The sequence below is a fragment of the Diceros bicornis genome, chromosome 5 (genome assembly GCF_020826845.1).
Source record: "Diceros bicornis minor isolate mBicDic1 chromosome 5, mDicBic1.mat.cur, whole genome shotgun sequence".
NCBI classification, from domain to species: Eukaryota; Metazoa; Chordata; class Mammalia; order Perissodactyla; family Rhinocerotidae; genus Diceros; species Diceros bicornis.
Genome location: NC_080744.1, coordinates 53,954,071 through 53,974,302, shown reverse-complemented (window position 1 = coordinate 53,974,302; position 20,232 = coordinate 53,954,071). Strand labels below are relative to the sequence as shown.

At 40.2% G+C, this 20,232-nt stretch overlaps 1 protein-coding gene across 5 annotated transcripts in view; it reads left to right on the top strand.

The window, feature by feature from the left end:
• The window catches only part of SLTM (SAFB like transcription modulator), a 69,495-nt gene that overhangs the window by 39,938 nt on the left and 9,325 nt on the right, over positions 1–20,232 (top strand). For 4 of the 5 annotated variants that reach the window (XM_058541698.1, XM_058541697.1, XM_058541694.1 and 1 more), the window contains 2 exons: positions 695–855; positions 2,745–3,434. In XM_058541698.1, the coding sequence (XP_058397681.1) occupies positions 695–855; positions 2,745–2,853 (270 nt within the window). In that variant the 3' untranslated portion in view covers positions 2,854–3,434. Of the gene's footprint in view, positions 1–694; positions 856–2,744; positions 3,435–20,232 lie in introns of those variants that run through there. The other variant, XM_058541695.1, reaches the window with a different exon arrangement.

Genomic DNA, 20,232 nt, shown 5'->3' with positions numbered 1-20,232 from the left:
CATTCAGATATCCTTTTAGAAAAGGTGTCCTGAGGAGGAGATCCTGTTCCTCCCTTGAAAATTCTGTTTTTCACAATGTAGGTCTGTAAGTTGTTCTGCCAGTATTGTTATCTCTGTGGGGTCCCTTCAGCTTTATTTCCTGTGGGCTGAGTGTCATAACTTCTGACTCTCTTTCCTTGGATCCTTAGTTCTGTGGCTTTTGTTTCTTTATGTTCACTACCCTATTTTTCATAGTAATGGATGTAAGACCTTATAAGAGCCATAGCACCAACTAGTACTATATAAAATGAGATGACAACTCCTGTTTCCATGTGCTGTTTGCATGCCGATCAAATACCCCACCTTGATTTGTCTTAAGGTTTTGATCTCTCACTATGCCTTCTTACATATATATAGATCCAGACATTATATATAAATCCAGAAATACCCGAGGGTCAAAAGTACATGGGTGCTAGAAGGTATAGAAATAGAGATTACAGTGCTGAATCATGTCCCCCATACCCTACCCTGAAGCCCGAGTAGCTTCTCAATACGAAATAGATGGAAACCCTTCTCATATGCTGTTGTATTATTCATCCTTTTATCTTCTCAGACATCTTATTAATTTGCTTCTGACATTAAAAGCACACCAGCATAAGTAAATTGGTATGAGGCTGAGAGTGTCATGACTTTTCTTTAATAAACTATTCTTTAGCACTATCCGGAAGAACGACATGTGGTTGAACGCCACGGACGGGACGCAAGTGGACCAAGGAAAGAGTGGCATGGTCCACCTTCTCAAGGGCCTGGCTACCATGATGCAAGGCGAATGGGTGATGGCCGGACAGGAGCAGGCATGATATCCCAACATGCAAGGTAAGTAGTTAATCAGTTAAGCCTTTTCTGCCAGCACACAACCAAACCTTTATCCTTTCCTTAAAGGTCATTATAGTTTCTGAGAGATTGAATTGCAAGTAGTTAACAACCCTAGGTCTGCCCAAACATTTCCCCATATTAACTAAAAATCTCTAGGAGATCATATGCAGGGCAAGTGATGTTAATTTGTTGGTTTATATTCCTCATTGTAAGTTAACTGATTGACCTTCTGGCATAGATACAAGTATGTCAGAATCCGGTAGATAATGAACGTTAACTTCATGTTGGAACCATCTTCTTGTTGACTACCCCTAGGAAGGAAAAAGAAACTGAAAGTATGTTCTGCTTTGTTCCTTTTCAAATAACTCAAGCAAAACTTTTGGACATTTAATCCAAAGAATGTTCCTATGCTAAGAGACAAGCTTTATTTTCTCTTTACACCAACATCCGTTGTGGCCCTTCAGCTGGCAGGTCTTCTGCCTCTCGCTCTCTTCCATGCCCTTCCTGCTTTCCCATTCTCTGTCTTAGAAGAGATACTGGCTTGGCTTAGTAACCCAACTTACTACTATTCTATGGTCACTTCTACCATCAAACTTAAGTGAGTGTTTATTATACTTGTGCCTGTACAGCCTCGTCACTCATTGTGTCTTTGGTTTTTAAGTGTCACCAATGCCTTTTTTCTTGATAAATATAGATTCCTTTATTTTCTTTGTTCTCAGGCTCCTTGGTGGTTAAGCACTATTTCCCACTGTTGCTTTTCCTTTATTTTGAAACACTCCTCTGTTTTCTAATGCACTATAATTTTCTTTCTACCATTTTGATTTCCTTTGCTGGCTCCTTCAAATGGTTGAACTTTAGACACTACACTTTGTTTTTGGCTCTATATTGTGATCTGCATGTAAATGCCTTGCTGTCTCCATAAATTCAAGGTCACAGGCAAACTCATTCCTCTTCCTGCTTCAAACCTTCTCATCCCATTTGTGGCCTCCAGCTTCTTTTAATTTGCCAGTGCCCTACGCCTCTCATTCACCCCGGCTGGAAAAACATGGGCCTCATCTTTTTCCTTCTTCATTCCTACCATAAATTTCTAAGCGTTGTTCAGTTTTTTAAAAAATACTTGTAATAGCTATGCCTTCTTCCTCATTTTGGCTTCTATCTGATCTTCCCAAATTAGTCTTTTTCCTGCTCTGTTATTCACACTATTTCTAAATTTAACTGTTGGAACTGTTTTGTTATACCATTTACTTGCTCCAAAACCACAAGCAGCTTCTCTAGGTCACAGATCTAATCCAGATTCCTCAGCCTGGCATTCAGACCTTTCTGTAATCTGGTTTTATGCTATTGAAATCATTTCACCGTGGGTTTTTATCTCCCAAATTTGTTACAGGGTTTTTTGGGGGGTCTTTTTTCCTGTGTTACTCATTAGTACCTACTATGTTGCATTATACATATAAAAAATTCCACAAATATTTCTTGAATGATGTCCTCTAGCTCAGAGGTTCAAGTTCCTAGTTGATGCTGATGCTGCTGATCTGGGGACCACACTTTGAGAACTACTGCTCCATTCCATTCCTGTGTGTCCCATTAAATGGCTTACTAAGAGACGGGGGCTTTGAAACAAGACTGCCCAAGTTCAATTCCTCACTCCACCGTTTATTAGCCCTATGATCTTCAGCAAGTTACTTAACCTCTAGATCTCAGTTTTTTCATCAGTAAAGTGGGCTTAGTAATGATACTACCTCACAGGACTGTTAAACAGAGTAAATTATTTAATATGGGTAACGTCCAAAGAACAATGCCTGGTAAATGGTAAGCACTTTGTAGGTATTAGCTAGAATTATTTGTTCTTTTGTTCTCTGACTTTTTTTTTTCTTTTAAACCTTTTTCAGTAATGCATCCCCAATTAATAGAATTGTACAAATCAGTGGCAATTCCATGCCAAGAGGAAGTGGCTCCGGATTTAAGCCATTTAAGGGTGGACCTCCACGACGATTCTGAAAATTAGCTCTCTGCCATGGTTTCAAGATAATTTATTGAAATCTCCTGTAAACTTTACTTGACTACTTATGAAGAGGACCTCTGACTTGCTTGAGAGTTCTGTCAGACTTTTCCTTTTTTCTCTTTTTTTAAAATTTAACATGATTGCTTTTCTCAATTTTGGAGAAGATGTTTAAATAGTTCTGTTTTAACTTTTAATAGTTTTGTGTATCATTCAACTTTTTTTCTTGCAGCACTGAGACACATTTGCAAAGATTGGAATCAAGACCATTTTAACGCTGTGTGAATATACAGAGTAGTTTGCAGCCGTGTGGTAGTAGTTTAATTTACAGCGTTAGCTCTGTGGTGTCAGGCTCTAGAGTTACTTCTCATCACCAAGCATTTTCAGCCTCCATTTTGAAGGCTGTCTAAGCTTACAAAGTCTGCTGTCTAATTTTTAGAGAATAAGATTGTTCCTTGCATTTCTGAGTATTATGTAACCTATTTTTGCAGAAGGTACTATTACATTAAGTGCATCTGTGTATCCTGGTTTAAAAAAAATGTACTCTTTTTTGAAATAAACCTTCATATTCTGTATAGTTGCTAAAGTGTTGAGAACCTTTTTAATTGTAAAATGAGAACTGATTTTCAGTTGAGTGTAGCAGCACACTTGTTCAGGTTTGCATGGTATGAAACCAAATAGATTCGTGAAACCTTGGCCATGAGGTTTGTACCACTGAGGTTCTTAGGCTGAGTTGTGCAGGTAAGTGCACTTTTAGGTAATCTGCACTGTTTGATGGATAAATTCCATCTCTGGGAATTGTTTGAGTATTAATGTTTCCATGTTCCCAACTATGTTGAGAAGTGGAAAAAAACCCGGGTTCTAGATTGGTGAATCAGTTGGGTTTTGTAAATACTTGTATGTGGGAAGGCATTGTTGTCTCTTTGTGAAAATAAAAATCCACACCCAGAAGTGTGTGTGTCTTTGTTTCCAGCTTTTTAGGTGTTAGTCCTCCATCCCTTTCTGGAGTTAAACCCAGAGTAATTGACTAGGATTACAGCTATAAAGGCAGTCTTTGGTCTTTGTTCCTAGGAAATAAGTCTTACTTTGACTCTTCACCTCAGTAGCTGGACAGCACAATCTGTTGAAGTGTTGGAGACTTAACCACTAATCGTATAGCTTTTTTTTTTCTCTCTTTTTAAGGCATCTTTTCTAGGAAAGCCCTTCAAGGTAACTTGTGAATATCACCTCTTACAGCCTTCCATATTGCTTCATATAAATTAGTGGTGAATAATCCAAATGGTCCAGATTCTTGGTAAATGCAGCAGTCTCTATGCTCAGACAAAGTGAAAGGTGGGAGTAAGGGATTGCTCTGTGTCCACCTTTTGATGTGAGGAGGAGTCTTCGTAGAAGTTCCTGTAAATATTCCTCGGTGGATAGCCTTGTGCCCATGAGGTGGCTCAGACTTCTGAGGGCTGTGGACAGCCACGGTACCCTAGTCTTTGGCTCTTTGGGGAACTGGCACTTTTTGTATTGCTCTGGATTTCATAGTCTTTTCTGCCCTTCCTAGCCCTACAACTGTGGGAGCAGGTGGTATGTGTGGGAGGGTCTCCTTCATTTCCTGGTCCCCTGCACTTTGTAGCATGGCGCAATCGAAGCCTTAGTATGTACTGGAGTGAACTAACTTCAGCTCTGCCGCTCTCTGTGATGCTGGGTCATTATGTCGCTTCCAGTCTGTTTCTTCATTTGCAAAGTGGAGCTGTACTTACCACAAGGGATTACACAGTGGCTCACTTTTGCTAAGCACTTTATATGCTGGGCAATGTGCTAGGCATTTTAAGTGCATTTGCTTGCCTAATACTCAGAAGAATCCTACTAGCCGTAGGTAACGATTCCTGTCCTACCCATTTTTCAGATACGGATCTGAGTAGTAATCTGCTCTTAAAAAATTAGATCTTTGATTTGTTCCAGTCTTTTCTACACTTAGCCTGAAGGGTACAACAGTCCACAGACAGTGTAGGTAATTATTTTTTCCTCAGGTTGCCATGGTATAGCTTTTTCTAGTTGAGAAAATCTGACAGAACCACCTTCTGAAATTTTGGCATTGAGGTTGGGAGTAGCCCTCCAGGTTCAGGGGCACCAGTTAGTAGAGATCTGGCTGGCCGCAGAGTCAGTAGTGAAATCCAAATTTAGAGATTTTTTTTTTTTTTTGTGAGAAGGACTAGCCCTGAGCTAACATCTGATGCTAATCCTCCCCTTTTTTCTTGAGGAAGATTGGCCCTGAGCTAACATCTGTGCCCATCTTCCTCTACTTTATATGGGACGCCGCCACAGCATGGCTTAACAAGCAGTGTGTCCGTGCACGCCTGGGATCCGAACCTTCGAACCCCGGGCCACCGAAGCGGAGGATGCGCACTTAACCACTTGTGCCACCAGGCCGGCCCCCAAATTTAGAGATTTTATAAAGGAAGCTGGGTTCCTCAAAACCAAGAGGAAGGAGGAAAATTTGCTCTTCTCCATATACTTGAGCAATCCAATGTTTCATTATAATGTAGAAGGTTTCAGTGATTTAGGAGCAATAGATAGTGTACAGTGGTTCAAGAAAGAGCCAGTCTTAATAAGCTTGGACAAGACACTGAAGTCAGAAACTACACATGCCAAAAATAATTGTAAAGAAAAAAGCTTCAGAATTACGTAGAAAAAAATTCCAAGCCCTTAAATACATGAAGTAAAGAAAAATTTGGAAACCCTTCTGTCTGTGTTTGTGTCCCTTGCTAGATTGTCACCTAACTCAGTTCCTCCATACTTAAGCCAGTTCCAACAATTAAATACTTTCTGAATCCTTACTGAAAAAATGTCAAATTACTTTGCATTCTCTATAGAGAACCTCATCTAATCCAACCCTTTACCTAAAGATGAATCTTTTCCAATACTTCCAACGAATGCTTTATTAGCATTCCTCTCAAGCACCTCTGATTTAATCTGTTCAGTTACCCCTCACAAACTAATCCTCACAAATGTTCAGTCACTGTCTTCAAGTCAATAAGGCCGCCATACATAAAAGTCTCTTTCCTAAACGACTTAAAATGCATCCGTCAACAAATACTGCTTATTTTTACCTGAAACATTGTTTTCTGAAATCCTTAAGTGCTTCCTACAAGATGAGTTTCTGTCTTTCCCTATTCTCTCTCTGTACTTAAGCCATTCCAGCTGGCCTTAAGGGTCAGGGTTCATAGAGTTAATTCTCGCCTGTCCTGTACCAATCACCTTTATCTCACACCTCCACCACCACACCTCATGTATTTTTCTCTCCTCTGCTTTAAACCTTCTAATATCTCCGCATCTCGCTCGGAATAAATCTAGTCTTTTGAGTGGCCTGCTTCTCTCGCCTCATCTCCTACTACTCTCCTCGCTCGCTTTGTTTCGGTCACATTGGCCTCTTTCTGTTGCTTGAATACAACATCCCATCTCCAGCCTTTCGCACTTGATAGTTCCTTGATCTGCAGCGCTGTTTCCCCAGATATCCACGTCTCCCTTCAGGTCTTTGCTACAATGTCGTTTTCTCCGTGATGCCTTCCCTGATACTTAAAACTGCCGCCCTCTTAGTCCACCCCCGGTATTGCCCCCTCCCTTCCCATCTGACGTATTTACCGTCTGTCTCTTCCTACTCAGATGTACGTGCCAGGAGGGCAGCAAGTTCTGTCTTCTTTTTTCTCGCTGCTATATTCCCAGCACCTGCCACTTAGCCACTCAATAAATACTTGTTGAATACGTAACCATGTGGAGGATTCATAATTTTAATAGAAGGGGCTTAGGGGCAGCAGTCTGGTTGGAATGGGGGCTCTAGGCTGTCTTGAAGTTGCAGTGGTGTAATAAACACACTGTTCTAAGGTTGAATACTTATGGGTAACTTTGAGAATATCTAGTGAAAATTAAGGTGGGAGCTTGAGGAGGCCCAAAGGCCTCTCCCAAGCCACCCCTTGGTGCAGCCACCAGTAAGAAATGGGACTGTTTAGGGACAGGCTTCCCAAACCACCAGACCAGGGGCTTATGCTCCCTGAGAGGAGATGGCTGCCTGAGGCGTGAACGTTAGCCGTGAAGGCATCTTTGCTCCAGCTTCATGCTCGCCAGTCATATATTTTGCCTCCCACTTGGATTTACCAACAGGGTTAGGAAACAAGTGTATGAAATCTGCTCAATAGTTAAATTTTAATCAGTTTGTTAGAGACTAACTAAGCGCATCCAAAGCTCAAGCAATACCCAGTCATTTAGATAGAGACAGTTTTCTTAGTAAGTTTCTAGTGATACTCATCAACATATATTTAATTTACTCATCATACTCTGCCAAGCATTTGGGAGGTGGAGTAGAGGGGAAACAGGTCAGATACTATGACAAGTAAGATACGATGCATCCCTCAAGTATAAAATACAATCATAAGACTAAACATTCGATTCCATAAAATAAGAAAGATCCCTTCTAAAATATCCTAATTTTCCTAAAATTATTATATACCGTTTAGCTTATTTCATGACTTTCACTCTATTCCGTGATTGATCTGCCCTCCTTGGTCTCTCTTGTTCCTAGCTCTCTGGCCTCAGAGAGGCAGCCTGACTGGGTTGGCTTTCCCTTGTCTGCATTTCCTCACTACCACTGAACTACTCTGATAATCCAAATTGGGCAAGACTGTATCACAGGGAAGGCCGTCACTTCTGGGACAACTTGCAGGGTAGGCCAGTCTAAAGACTGGTTTAGGAATATGCAGGAATTAGGGGTTCATGGGCTAATTCTGCCACTTACTAGCTGTGTGCAATTATGGGCAATTTATCTGTAGGTCCAGGATGCTATGATCAACTTGGCTTACCTGACAGAGCTGTTGGAAGGGTTTAATGGGAAAATATGTGTGGAACACTGAACAAATTCTACTCATTTCTCTTCTAGCGAAGTCATGTTATGTATGCTCTCTGATTGTAAGACAAGAGAAAAACTTCAGTTGTAATGGTTGCTGCTTGAATAGAGAACTGAACTGGTACAGCTGCTGACTGGACAAAATCTGAGGTCTAACTGTGTGAGATAAGGCAGTAGTTCTTAAGCCTGGGCTCTGTCCCCAGACACTCATGGGTGGGGCCTAGGCGTGTTTTTCTGCAGGAGTTCCCCCAGAGGATTCATATGTGCTGCCAGGGTTGAGAATCACTGTAGAGATACAGCTCAGATTAAGACCAAACACTCTTTGAAGAGCTGCTGGCAACTTTATGGGTAGCAGAGTTTTCCTTATCATTGCTCCAACACATGTCATTTTAGTTTAAGAAACCCCATCTTTTGCCTGCCAGTGGGCTGAGATGCTCTGATTAATGTAATTTTCTAGTTAACTGATGATTAATAATCTTATATAGTTCAGCCACTCGGGGTGGGGTAAGGGGACCCTTCTGCGTCAGCTCTAGGAACTTGTGTCCAGAGCTTCCAGAACTGTCCTGGTTGAGCTGTGAAATGTCATATTATGTATTATTTAGATAAGCATTACTTTGTTTTCATTCTAATGACTAGAGAGTCACCTTTGAAAATGGTTTAAAAGGGTTATTGCCAGATCCCAAGATGAAGAGACTAGATCAAGAGTTAGAATCTCTGGAGTCTGGTTTTGAGCCTACTAGTTGAAGCATATAATTAACCTTTATGGACCCCAATTTCTTTCTCCATAGGTTTATGACCTTTATGATTCCTACTGTTTAACTTCTATTATAATAAAAATGTAAAGTTCAGGCAACTTTGATCATTCTAACCAATTACAGGAAATTAAAGGGAGAAAAATCTTGTCACACAGTAAGGTAAGTAATATTTCAAGCTTACCGTGTATCAGGCTTGTTAAATGTATTATGAGTATGATTGTCATCACAGAAGTTATTGAGCACTTACCATGTGCTAGGCATTGTACTAGGTAATTTACATGCATTAGTTCATTTGATTCCCACAACAAGCTTATCATTTAGATGTAGGTACCGTTATTATTCCTGTTTTATATGTGTGGAAACTAAGGAACAATTTGTCCAAGATCATAAAGGTAGCAAGTGGTGGGACCAAGATTCAAACTTGCACATACTTACAAGAACATCACTTCAAGTCGTTGTTGGCAGGTATAACCGGTGACATATGTAATATATTTGACACCACAAAGCAAATAATTTCTTATCCCTTACTCTGTATGACAAAATTATTTTCTGTAATAAGCATTTCCTTTATTTGTTCTTTAGTTTTTTGTGTGTGTGCGTGAGAAAGATTAGCCCTGAGCTAACATCCGTTGCCAATCCTCCTCTTTTTGCTGAGGAAGACTGGCCTTGGGCTAACATCCATGCCCATCTTCCTTTACTTTATATGGGACGCCGTCACAGCATGGCTTGACAAGCGGTGCGTTGGTGCGCACCTGGGATCTGAACCTGTGAACCCCGGGCCACCGAAGCAGAGCGCATGAACTTAACCATTACTCCACCGGGCCGGTGTCTGTTCTTTAGTTTTAAAATAAGAGAAAAGAATTTTTGGTTTAAAAGATATTATTACAATTCAGTAAAATATTTTTTGTGTCAACTAAAATTTGCAATTACCAAGGAAAAATATTACACTTTCTAGTTCTCACTCTATTTTTTTTTTTAATTTTTATTTATTTTATTTTTTTTCCCCCAAAGCCCCAGTAGATAGTTGTATGTCATAGTTGCACAGCCTTCTAGTTGCTGTATGTGGGACGTGGCCTCAGCGTGGCCAGAGAAGCGGTGCATCGGTGTGCGCCCGGGATCTGAACCCGGGCCGCCAGCAGCGGAGCGCACGCACTTAACTGCTAAGCCATGGGGCCGGCCCTCTATTTTTAAAGTTTAAATGTAAACATTCCAAGTGGACACATGGAATGACAGAAATGAAGTAACTCAAATTATGGTTTTCAACGTATAGGTCTTGCACATATTTTGCTGAATTTATATCTAAGTAGTATGTTTGATGCTATTATAAATGGAATCTTTAAAATTTCAATTGTTCATTGCTAGTATGTAGAAGTACAATTTAAATTTTTTGAAGTCAAATTTATGAGTAATATCACGCACACATTTTACATGTACAGTTTAATGAATTTTGACAAATGCATACACCCAAGTAACCACTGCCACGATGAAGATGCAGAATATTACCATTGCTAAAACTTTTCCTTGTGCCCTTTCCTGGTCGTCACAGTCCACATCTGTGGCCCCAGGCAACCACTTATTTGCTTTCTAGCACTACAATTTTATGTTTCCTAGAGTTTCATATAAACGGAATCATACAGTAATGTTTTATTTTGTATTTGGCTCCTTTCGTTCAGCGTAATGTTTTTGCAATTCAGCCATGTTGCTTAGTATATCAGTAGTTCCTTCTTTTTGTTGCTATGTAGTATTCCACTGCCTGGGTGTACCACAATTTTTTATGTATTCACCTATTGATGAAAATCTGAGTTATTGACAGTTTTTGGCTATTATGAACAAAACTGGTATGAATATTTTTATACAAGTCTGTGTGTGTACATATGTTTTCATTGCTCTTGAGTAAATATCTAGGAGTGGAAATTGCTGGGATATATATATATATCCTTTTGTTTTTGTTGTTGTTAAGGATTTTTGCGTTGTTTCCATGAGGAATATTAGTCTGTAGTTCTCTTTTCTTGTAATATTTATGGGAGTAATGCTGGCTTCATAAATATAATAGAGAAATGTTCCCTCCTTTGCCTTTTTCTGAAAGAGTTTGTGTGAGATTGGTATTATTTTTTCCTTAAGTGTTTGATAAAATTTACCAGTGAAGCCATCTGGGCATGGAGTTTGGGGAGATACTAAGTTTACAGATTCAATTTCCTAAATAGACATAGGGCTATTAAGATTTTCTATTCTTGAACTAATTTTGGTAATGTGTGTCTTTCAAAAAGTTTACCCATTTTATCTGAGTGATCACATTTATTGGCAGAAAATTATTCATTACATTCCCTGTTGCCCTTCTAATGTCTGTAGGATTTGTAATGATGTCACCTCTTTCATTCTTGATATTGAAAATTTGTGTCTTTTCTCTTTTTCTCTAGATCACTCTGGCTAAAGTAATTTTAGATTTTTTCCCCTCAAAGGACCAGCCTTTGGTTTCATTGATTTTCTTTATCACTTGTCTATTTTCTATTTATTTTTTCCTATTCTTATCTTTTGTTATTTCCTTCTAGTTATTTGGATTTAATTTGCTCTTTTTCTCCCCTAAGGTGTTAGCTTAGATGATTTTTATAGGCCCTTCTTTTCTAATTGCTTTATAAGATTTAAAAATTCTGTTGATGCTGGGACACAATACAATGATACTCTGATAGATGAAAGGCAGAACTCTCTTACAGCTCTGAACAAGAAAAAGCTTACATGCAGTGCCACACAGCGGGTTGCACCCAGGGACAGGGTAACAGCAAATTAGAGCTGTAGGTGGCAGCTTACGTATGGCAAGTGGAGTGAAGTTAGCTAGGTTTCATGGGCTCCCTTGTGGATTGGCTAATTTGAATAATTTCACTAGGGGCATAAGGATGGTCCCTAGTTGTCTGGTACCCAGCCCCAGGGCAGTTAGAATGGGTGCATAGGGCCCAGGAGTATGAGAATCCAATAAGGGAAGTGGTTGGGATGTAGACTTAATCAGCCACCCAAGAAGGGAAACTGACTTCTTAAAATTAGTCAAGATAGCATTTTTAACTTCTGGATATATATCCTACGGAAATGAAGTCTTGATCTCGAAGAGATATCTGCGCTCTTATGTTCATTGCAGTGTTATTCACTATAGCCAAGATATGGAAACAACCTAAATATCTGTTGATGGGTGAATGAATAAAGAAAATGTATATATATATATATATATATATATATATGCGCACAATGGAATATTATTCAGCCTTATAAAAGAAAGAAATCTTACCATTTGGGACAACACGGATGAACCTAAGGACTTTATCCTAAATGAAATAAACCAAACACAGAAAGACAAATACTGCATGATCTCACTTATATGTGGAAACTAAAATAGTTTAATAGAAGCAGAGAGTATAATGGTGGTTGCCAGGGGCAGGAGGAAGGAGGAAATAGGGAGATGAATGAGTTCTGGGGATCTAATGTACAGCATGATGACTATGGTTAACAATACTGTATTGTATACTTGAAATTTGCTAAGAGAGGTCTTAAGCGTTCTCACTACAAAAGAAAGAGGAAGATAGAAAAGATAACTATGTGAGGTGATGGATATGTTAATTAGCTTAATTGTGGTGATCATTTCATATTATGCATATGTTAATAGGATAAGTGTATACAATTTCTTTCTGTCAATTATAACTGAATAAAGCTGAAAAAAATTTTTTTAAATAACGTTTAAGAAATATATCACAATTGACCCCTTGAAATCTTGACATCAGTTTTAAGTTCAGTTATTTGGGGTATTTGAGTGGCATGGATAGTAGAGGAGAATTTTAGAGAGCAGAGCATAAGTTGCCCTGAATAGCACAGAAAACATTTTATTGTGATAGTAAAAGGAAGAAAACAAGTAGAAGTACAAGGAGTCCTTGTAGTCTGGCCCATGACCAAGTTCCCAATTTAATATGGCATTAGCCATGAAAACAGACTTGAAATTTCTGGGGTCTCTAAGAATATCTTGGTGGAGTTGTAAAGTGTATTAAAAGTCTAAGTTATATTTTTCATGACAATCATATCTTGGTGTATTCCTTGGGTGAAGGTGGCAGGTTCTGCAGTTATGTTGTTGGAGGAAATGAACTGATAGTTCAGTAATGTATGTGTAAATGTTAGTGGTATTTGTTTGTAACCAAGTGGAAGGGGTAGTTGTGGTGGCCATGGTTGGAGACGCAGGGTGAGCAGTCAGGTGGCAAGCCAGAGAGGGGAGTAGGAGAATGCTGTGGGGAGTGGGAGGTCCTCTCCCCAGGGAGTCAAGGGGTGGACTGATATGAGGCAGTTGCCACCTGGGGAAAGCAATAATTTCCATTAATTTTTAGAATGGCATACATAGTAATAAGCTCTACAGGATTTCCTGTTAGGCATGGGGGTGTAAGGATGTACATTTTGGCAGAGAGCAAGGAATATAATATACTAGGACCATGGGCTCAGTAAACAGCAAGCTCAGGAAACATAATAGAATCTCTAATATCAAAAGAGGAAAAGCAATGAATGACCCGTGTCTAATTTGTCAGTGCCTTAGGAGAGGCAGCCCATGGGCATTGCTTGGGCAGCGGTCTCAGTGTCTGGGTTGCACTCGTCTCTGATGAAGGGGACAAAGTCATTTCCAATGGTGAGATCTTGGACTGCAGTGACAGTGTCTGAGGTGATGTCATCTCCAGCAGTGAAATCCTAGGCCAGAGCAGTGTCATCTGGGATGTGGGACTGGTGTATCCTTTCCAAGTGGATACCCACTCAGATTGATATGGGTCATGTTTTTGTGACTCTGGCATGATAACAAGACTGAGCTGCTTGTAGAACTTGAAGGCAGTGTTGGGCCTGGGAGCTTGACTTGCAAATATCTTTTAAATCAAGGGACTTTGTGGGTGCACAGCTAGCAAAAGTGATGTCAGCATCCATGATACTGCCAAAATTGGGCCAAAGTGCCAGAACCCAACTGGCGCAGTTAAACCCCAACTGAGGGTGGCCAAATCTAAAAAATCCCAACAGTCTAAGGTTTTGCCCAGATGGGTGATAAGAGTGTTTCTGCAGCAAATGGGTTTTAAATCTTATGGTGTGATTTAGATGCATGTTGCTAATAGGATGTCAGATGGTTTGCCAATCAAAATATCAGTGGCTGAGGTTGTTGGAGCTCCAGCATGAGACTGTAGGTAGGCCCTCCAATTTAGCCGGTTATTGTGGGCCTTTTGTTCTGTGTGTTGGTTTGATTGTTGGCAGGCAAGTTGCCCCCTAGGGCCTTTGGGCTGCAGGGCTTGCATTAGCCACACTCCATGGCATGTGGGCCTCAACGTTTGCCATGCTTGGTTGAAACAATGACTTACGTAGAGGGTTTGTACCTCTGGATTACAAACCAATGAAAGCACCCAGACCAGTAGTAACAAGACCAATAGTAACAAGACTAATAGCCAATGGAATGGTGTGCAGCTGCACTTGACAGACTTTAGTTGCTCGATGTTGATTTTCCTCCAGTATGGATTATTACCAATGAGGGGCTGTCTGGTTTCATCATTACGGGATATGGTATTGCCTTTATTATCTCTGAATGTGGTTTTCATTTACTAAGTGGAATTTTCTATCCCCCTTCTTAGTAGTCCACCCTGTCTGTCGGAATGGCCCTGGACAACTAATTTTCATTTTTTTGAGGAGATTGGAAGGAGACCCCAGAAGAATTATCCACCTTTTTATAATCTGAATATTGAGGAAGGTTTTTTGGGTTGTGGAAGTTCAGGCTTAAATAGGTTCCATATTAGATGGGCAGGTGCCTTGCCTGACAGACAATCTGTGGTTAATGGGTCCCAGAAGACTATGCACCCTTGATCTAGCCTCCTGTCCTTATGGGATAGGTTGGAAATTCATAAAGATACAGGAGACATTATTAAAGGGCCTCATATATAACGAGTCTTCGTATACATAGAGGCAAGACATATCCTCTTTAAAGATAGGAAAGGGCATTGGAAAGTTTTTTTTAAGTTGACGAAAGGTGTGAATTGTTCAAGGAAACTTAAATTAAGTGAGATTAATGCCTGGGGCAAGAGAGACACCCATTTAGGGGTCCATTTGCAGACTAGAGTTTAAAAAGCTGTTTGAAGAGACCATTATGTCTCATTACACTGGCTGTCTGGGACCTATTGGGAAGATAAAAGTTTTGTTGAATGCCTTTTCCAAGAGCCCAGCATCGTGTATTTTTGAGAAGTGAAATGTTTGCCTTGATTACTATCAGTAACATCTAGAACTTTGAAGAGGATAAGGAGCATCTGGTGAGGCCTTGTATTATGGCCTTAGTATATGTAGAGACTCGTAACTTTGATTTATATCTTCTGCAAGGCAAGAGATTCTGAGTTCTTTCCCTTCAGGCGAGGGAACAGTTCTTAGGCCAAGGCCCAAAAGTTTGTAAAAATGTGCCAATGAGGCCATTTGCTGACCAGGACATCTAGTGCTAAGATGACTGCCTGAAGTTTGGCCAATTTTGCTGACCCTTATGTCCCATCCTTTATCAGGGACATCCTGGTTAAGGGATGAAAGCAGCAGCATTGCACTGAGCTCCCTCATGTGTAGTGGTGGCAGTGCTTCTGTGTACTCCATGAGCTCCCATTGCTGTTCTCTCAGTAAATTCCAGTGGCTCCCCAGGTAGCCAAGGGGTCTGGAGGAGGGGTGACATCTGGCAAAGCACTGAGAACAAAGGAGGCCATGTCTCCTGCAGTTGGAATATGCCAGCGGGTCCAGGTTTGGCACCATCCTGCATTCAGGAGGCCTCAGTAGCAGTGCTGAGCTTGTGGGGTGCTGCTTCCATGACCCAAGGCATGATGGGCAGCTGGGTACAAAGGGTCACAGGCTTGGGGTCTGTGACAGCCTCTATTTCCAGGATATCCCAGTATGTGGCCAGCAATTTCTGCTCTAATGGTGTATAGCATGAGGCTGAGAGGAGTAGTTTCTTACATCAGAAGCCTATGGGCAACCTATGACCATCTTAGGTGATCCAGAGACTCCAGGAGGCTTGAGGGGATGTTGTTAGAGCCTCTACAGCAAAGGAGTCTCTAAAGGCGTTAAAGGAAGTGCCTGTTGATTTTAATTTAGACAGATTCTAGGGCCTTTTGTTGGAAGGAGCTCAATTTAATGTGGGCTGATTTGTAACTAGTAACATCAGAGATTAAGTAAAACTTGTAAATGAGGAATATGTTGTCTCCAGGACCCAAAAAGGACTAGAAGGTATTGGACTTGTATGTCCTTAATGAGTGTATCAAATGAATCTCCTCAGAGGAGGTTGTCAACCTGTGCTCCTGGAGAAAGGTGAATGCAGTTAAGATCTTGTCTGCAAAAATTGTGTGTGATGGCAAGCTGTTGAGGTACCCCACGGCTAGCCTAGTAAAACTGTATTGTGTCCCTTAAAAGGGGACACAAAAGTGAAGGAAAACTGCGGCTGAGAGGCTGTGTAAATAGGCAATAAATAGAACATATCAGCCAAATCTATAATAGCTAAATATTAACCAGTTTCTGATTGCATAGCATTAGTAATTTCAATAATATTGGGTATTGGGTATGGGGGCCTTAATGAATGGGACCACACCATTAAGATAGCAGTAATCCACTGCAAGGCATCATTCATTCTTTCTAAGTTTAAGAACAGGCAAAAGTGGGCTGTCAAATGGAGAAGCAGTGGGAATAATCACCCATTCATTAATTAGGTTTTATATAGTAAGTTTCCATCCTTGAAGCCCCTGTTTTAACCCTAATTGGGCCATATTAACTACTTTAACCAGAGGTCCGTGGGGTCCCATTTTGTCAAGCGAATTTGTAAGTGCCCAAGACTTAATTCAGTTTTAATCCGTTACTCATGTGTCAGAGTGTCTATGCTCACCATGGAATATTTTAGGGCAGTGGGTCCTCTGGCTATGGGAAATTGAGGCAAGAGTATAGTTTAAGTGAGGCATACCTATTTTTCCTCTATTTTATATTTAGTTACTCTCCTAAGATTATTAGGGTACCACGTTCAAATTTAGTGAGATCCCCAGGTATAACTGATAACTGTAATTTTAGCCCCAGTATTAAGTCCATAAAGCTTTGCCAGTTGGTGCATTTTAGTAAATGTTAAAGTTAATTCAGAACCTATTTGTTGTAGAGGCACAAGAGCTAATTGGTGCCCTTTTAATCTTTTTGTTATATAAATACTTTTAGTAAATTTTGGATTTTCAATTGGCTCAGATTATAGACCTTTGTTTCAATTTAATAATGTGTATACATTTATTTTATTTCCTTGTCCTGTATCCAGGCTTCTTTTCTTTCTTTCTTCCTTTCCTTTCCTCTGTCCCTCCCACCCTCCCCCTTTTCCCTCCTCCCCTTTCCATTTTGTCACTGAATATACTGGGGGGGAGGTACTTTAGCCTACTCATACTTATACATTTTTTTCCTCCTGAGAGCCTCAAATCAGTATTGTTAGGGGTAGGGACCTCCCTCATGGCAATGGTTGTATGGTTAAGGACCTGGACTTAAGTTAGGTTTGAATTAATCCGTTTGCTGTGCCACAGGGGTACCATGGGTATTTTCCCTTATAACTCTGAGAATTAGGTTTTTCGTTGCAATGCAGCAGAAGCGTGCTGGTTCCACAGCCCGTGGAAACTACTCTGCTACAGATTTGCTTTTTTCCGCGTGGGGGAAGTCGCAGGTTTCAGTTTCTGTCTCTGCCTGATGACTCATAGTACCAACTTTCTAGGCATGTTATGGGAAAAGGGAGGGAGAGGCATGGCCTGCTCCTAGGTGGCTGTCTTGCCTTCCAAGGCTTCCCAGTCTACCTGAGGACTTAGAGTGATAGGATCCTCTCCTTGGGACAACGCACTGAACCCATTGTCTGAAGTGTCAGTCTCTCCGCATTTGTGATGTGGTGGCACTTACTAAGGCCCAAGCACACTGTCCGGGGGTCTTCCATTATTCAAGCAATTGGGTAACCTCGGCAGGTATGCTGGGTGGGGAGAGAGGGGGTGCAGGGATGAGATATTTCTCCCCTAGCCCCTTCCCAGCCCTTCCCAGTTGCTTTAAAATTTTTTTTGTGTGAGGAGATCAGCCCTGTGCTGACATCTGCCAATCCTCCTCTTTTTGCTGAGGAAGACTGGCCCTGGGCTAACATCCGTGCCCATCTTCCTCCACTTTATATGGGATGCTGGCACAGCATGGCTTGCCAAGCGGTGCGTCAGTCCGCGCCCAGGATCCGAACTGGCGAACCCCGGGCTGCTGCAGCGGAGCACGAGCACTTAACCACTTGCGCCACCAGGCCGGCCCCTAAAATTTTTTATTTATCACTGTTTTTCAGCAATTTGATTATGATGTGTATTGGTATGGGTGTTTCCTACTTGTGGTTTGTTGAGATTCTTAGCTCTGTAACTTTTTTTTTTTTTTGCATCAAATTGGGAAATTTTGGCCATTTTTCTTTCTATATTTTTTGTACACTTCCTACTCTTATTAAGAGACTTCATTTAAATATATTTTCTAACTTAATGTTGCCTTATAGGACACTGAACTTCTGTTTATTTTTTCATTCATTTAATCTTTGTGCTTTCACGTTTACCAGTCTTTTTCTTCTGCAGTGTCTAACCCACTGTTAATCTTATCCTGTGAAAATTTTATTTTACGTATATTTTTTTATCTCTAAAGTTCTATTTGGGTTTTTAAAAATACATTTGATTTCTCTCTTCATTATGTTCATATTTGCCTTTAAATACATGACTGTAGTATCTAAGATCCTTGTCTGCTAATTTAACGTATCTTATTATTTCTTTTATTTGAATTTTCTTCTGGCTAGGGATCACATTTTCCTGGTTTTTGGCAAGTCTAATAATTTCTTATTGGATCCTGGACATCATGAATGTTGTATTGTTGAATGTCTGGATTTTGTTGTCTTCCTTCAAAGAGTCTGAAGCATTTAAGTTATTTGTTGATCAGTTTGATAAATTTCAGCCTTGTTTATAGGCTTTGTTATGAGGGATCTTGAGTAGCTTTCGTTCAAGGGGTAGTTCAATTGTAACACTGTGAAGTAGCCTCTTTGTGGTCAACAAGGAATGCCCTAGTTGATCACCCAGAACTCTCTGCTTTGGCTGGTTTAAACTTAAACTTCTTGCCCTGCATAACTCTGGGAACTGTTCAGTTTATAACTGCTATATCTTTTTTTGCTCAACCTCATGAGTCTTATCTTATGCATGTTTGGCCTAATACTAAACAAAGACTGAAGGGGACTTATATGGAGCTCTTTTTCTGCATAGCTCCGTTCTCTCTGGAACTCTGTCCTACAGCTTCTAACTGCTCAGTCTCTCTGAACTCCAGTCTCTGTCTTTTCATGTTCAGCATGCTAGGCTCTGACTGAGTTCCCCTCCCTGCACCACCATTAGGAAAATGCATCCAGGCAAAAAGATGGAGCAATCATAGAGCCTACTTCACTTGTTTCTTTTCTCTCAGGGATAACAATCCTGCACTGTCTGAGGTCCTTTGTTTGAAATAGTCCTTTTATGTATTTTGTCCAGTATTCTAGTCCTGATGGGACAAATGTGACCCTTGTTGCTGCATCTTTTATGTATGTATAGTGACACACAATGAATTGCACATAAACACTTGATAAATTTTGACATATATATATACACACACACACACACAAATATATGTATGTATCTCCAGGAAACCATCACAATAATCAAAATGAAGAACATACCCATCATTCCCAAAAGTTTTCTTATACCCTTTGTAATCCATCTCTATCATCCACTCCCACTCCATCTGCAGACAACCACTAATATACTTTATGTCCGATAGGTTAGTTTGCATTTTCTAGAATTTTATATAAGTAGAATCATAAGTATAGGCTCATTTTTATCTGGCTTCTTTTACTCACCATACTTAGAGATTTATCCATGTTGTTGCTTGTATCAGTAGTTCATTCCTTTATATTGACGAGTAGTACTCCCTTGTAAGGATAAACCACAACATGTTTATGTGTTCATCTGATAATGGACATTCGGGTTACTTTCAGTTGTAGGCTCTTTCAAATGAAGTTACTTTGAATATTTGTGTACAAGTCTTTGTGTGCACATATGCTTTCACTTCTCTTGGGTAAATATCTAAGAGTGGAATAGGTGAGTTTTATGGTAGGTGTCTGTCTAACTTTTTTTTTTATTATTGAGGTCATAATAGTTTATAACATTGTGAAATTTCAGTTGTACAATATTATTTGTCAGTCACCATATATATGTGTCCCTTTACCCCTTATGCCCACTGCCTAACCCCCTTCCCCTCTGGTAACCACTAATCTGTTCTCTTTGTCCATGTGTTTATCTTCCTCATATAAGTGAAATCATGCGGTGTTTGTCTTTCTCTGGCTGGCTTATTTCACTTAACATAATACCCTCAAGGTCCATCCATGTTGTTGCAAATGGGACGATTTTGTCTTTTTTTATGGCTGAGTAGTATTCCATTGTATATATATACCACATCTTTTTTGTTTGTTTTTTTATTGTGAAATTTTTGTTGTATATTATTGTTTGTCAGTCACCATATAAATGCATCCCTCCACCCATTGTGCCCACCCCCCACCCCCTTGCCCCTGGTAACCACCAAATAGTTCTATCTGTCCGTGTGTTGGTTTATCTTCCACATGAGTGAAATCATGCAGTGTTTGTCTTTCTCTTTCTGGCTTATTTTGCTTAACATAATACCCTCCAAGTCCA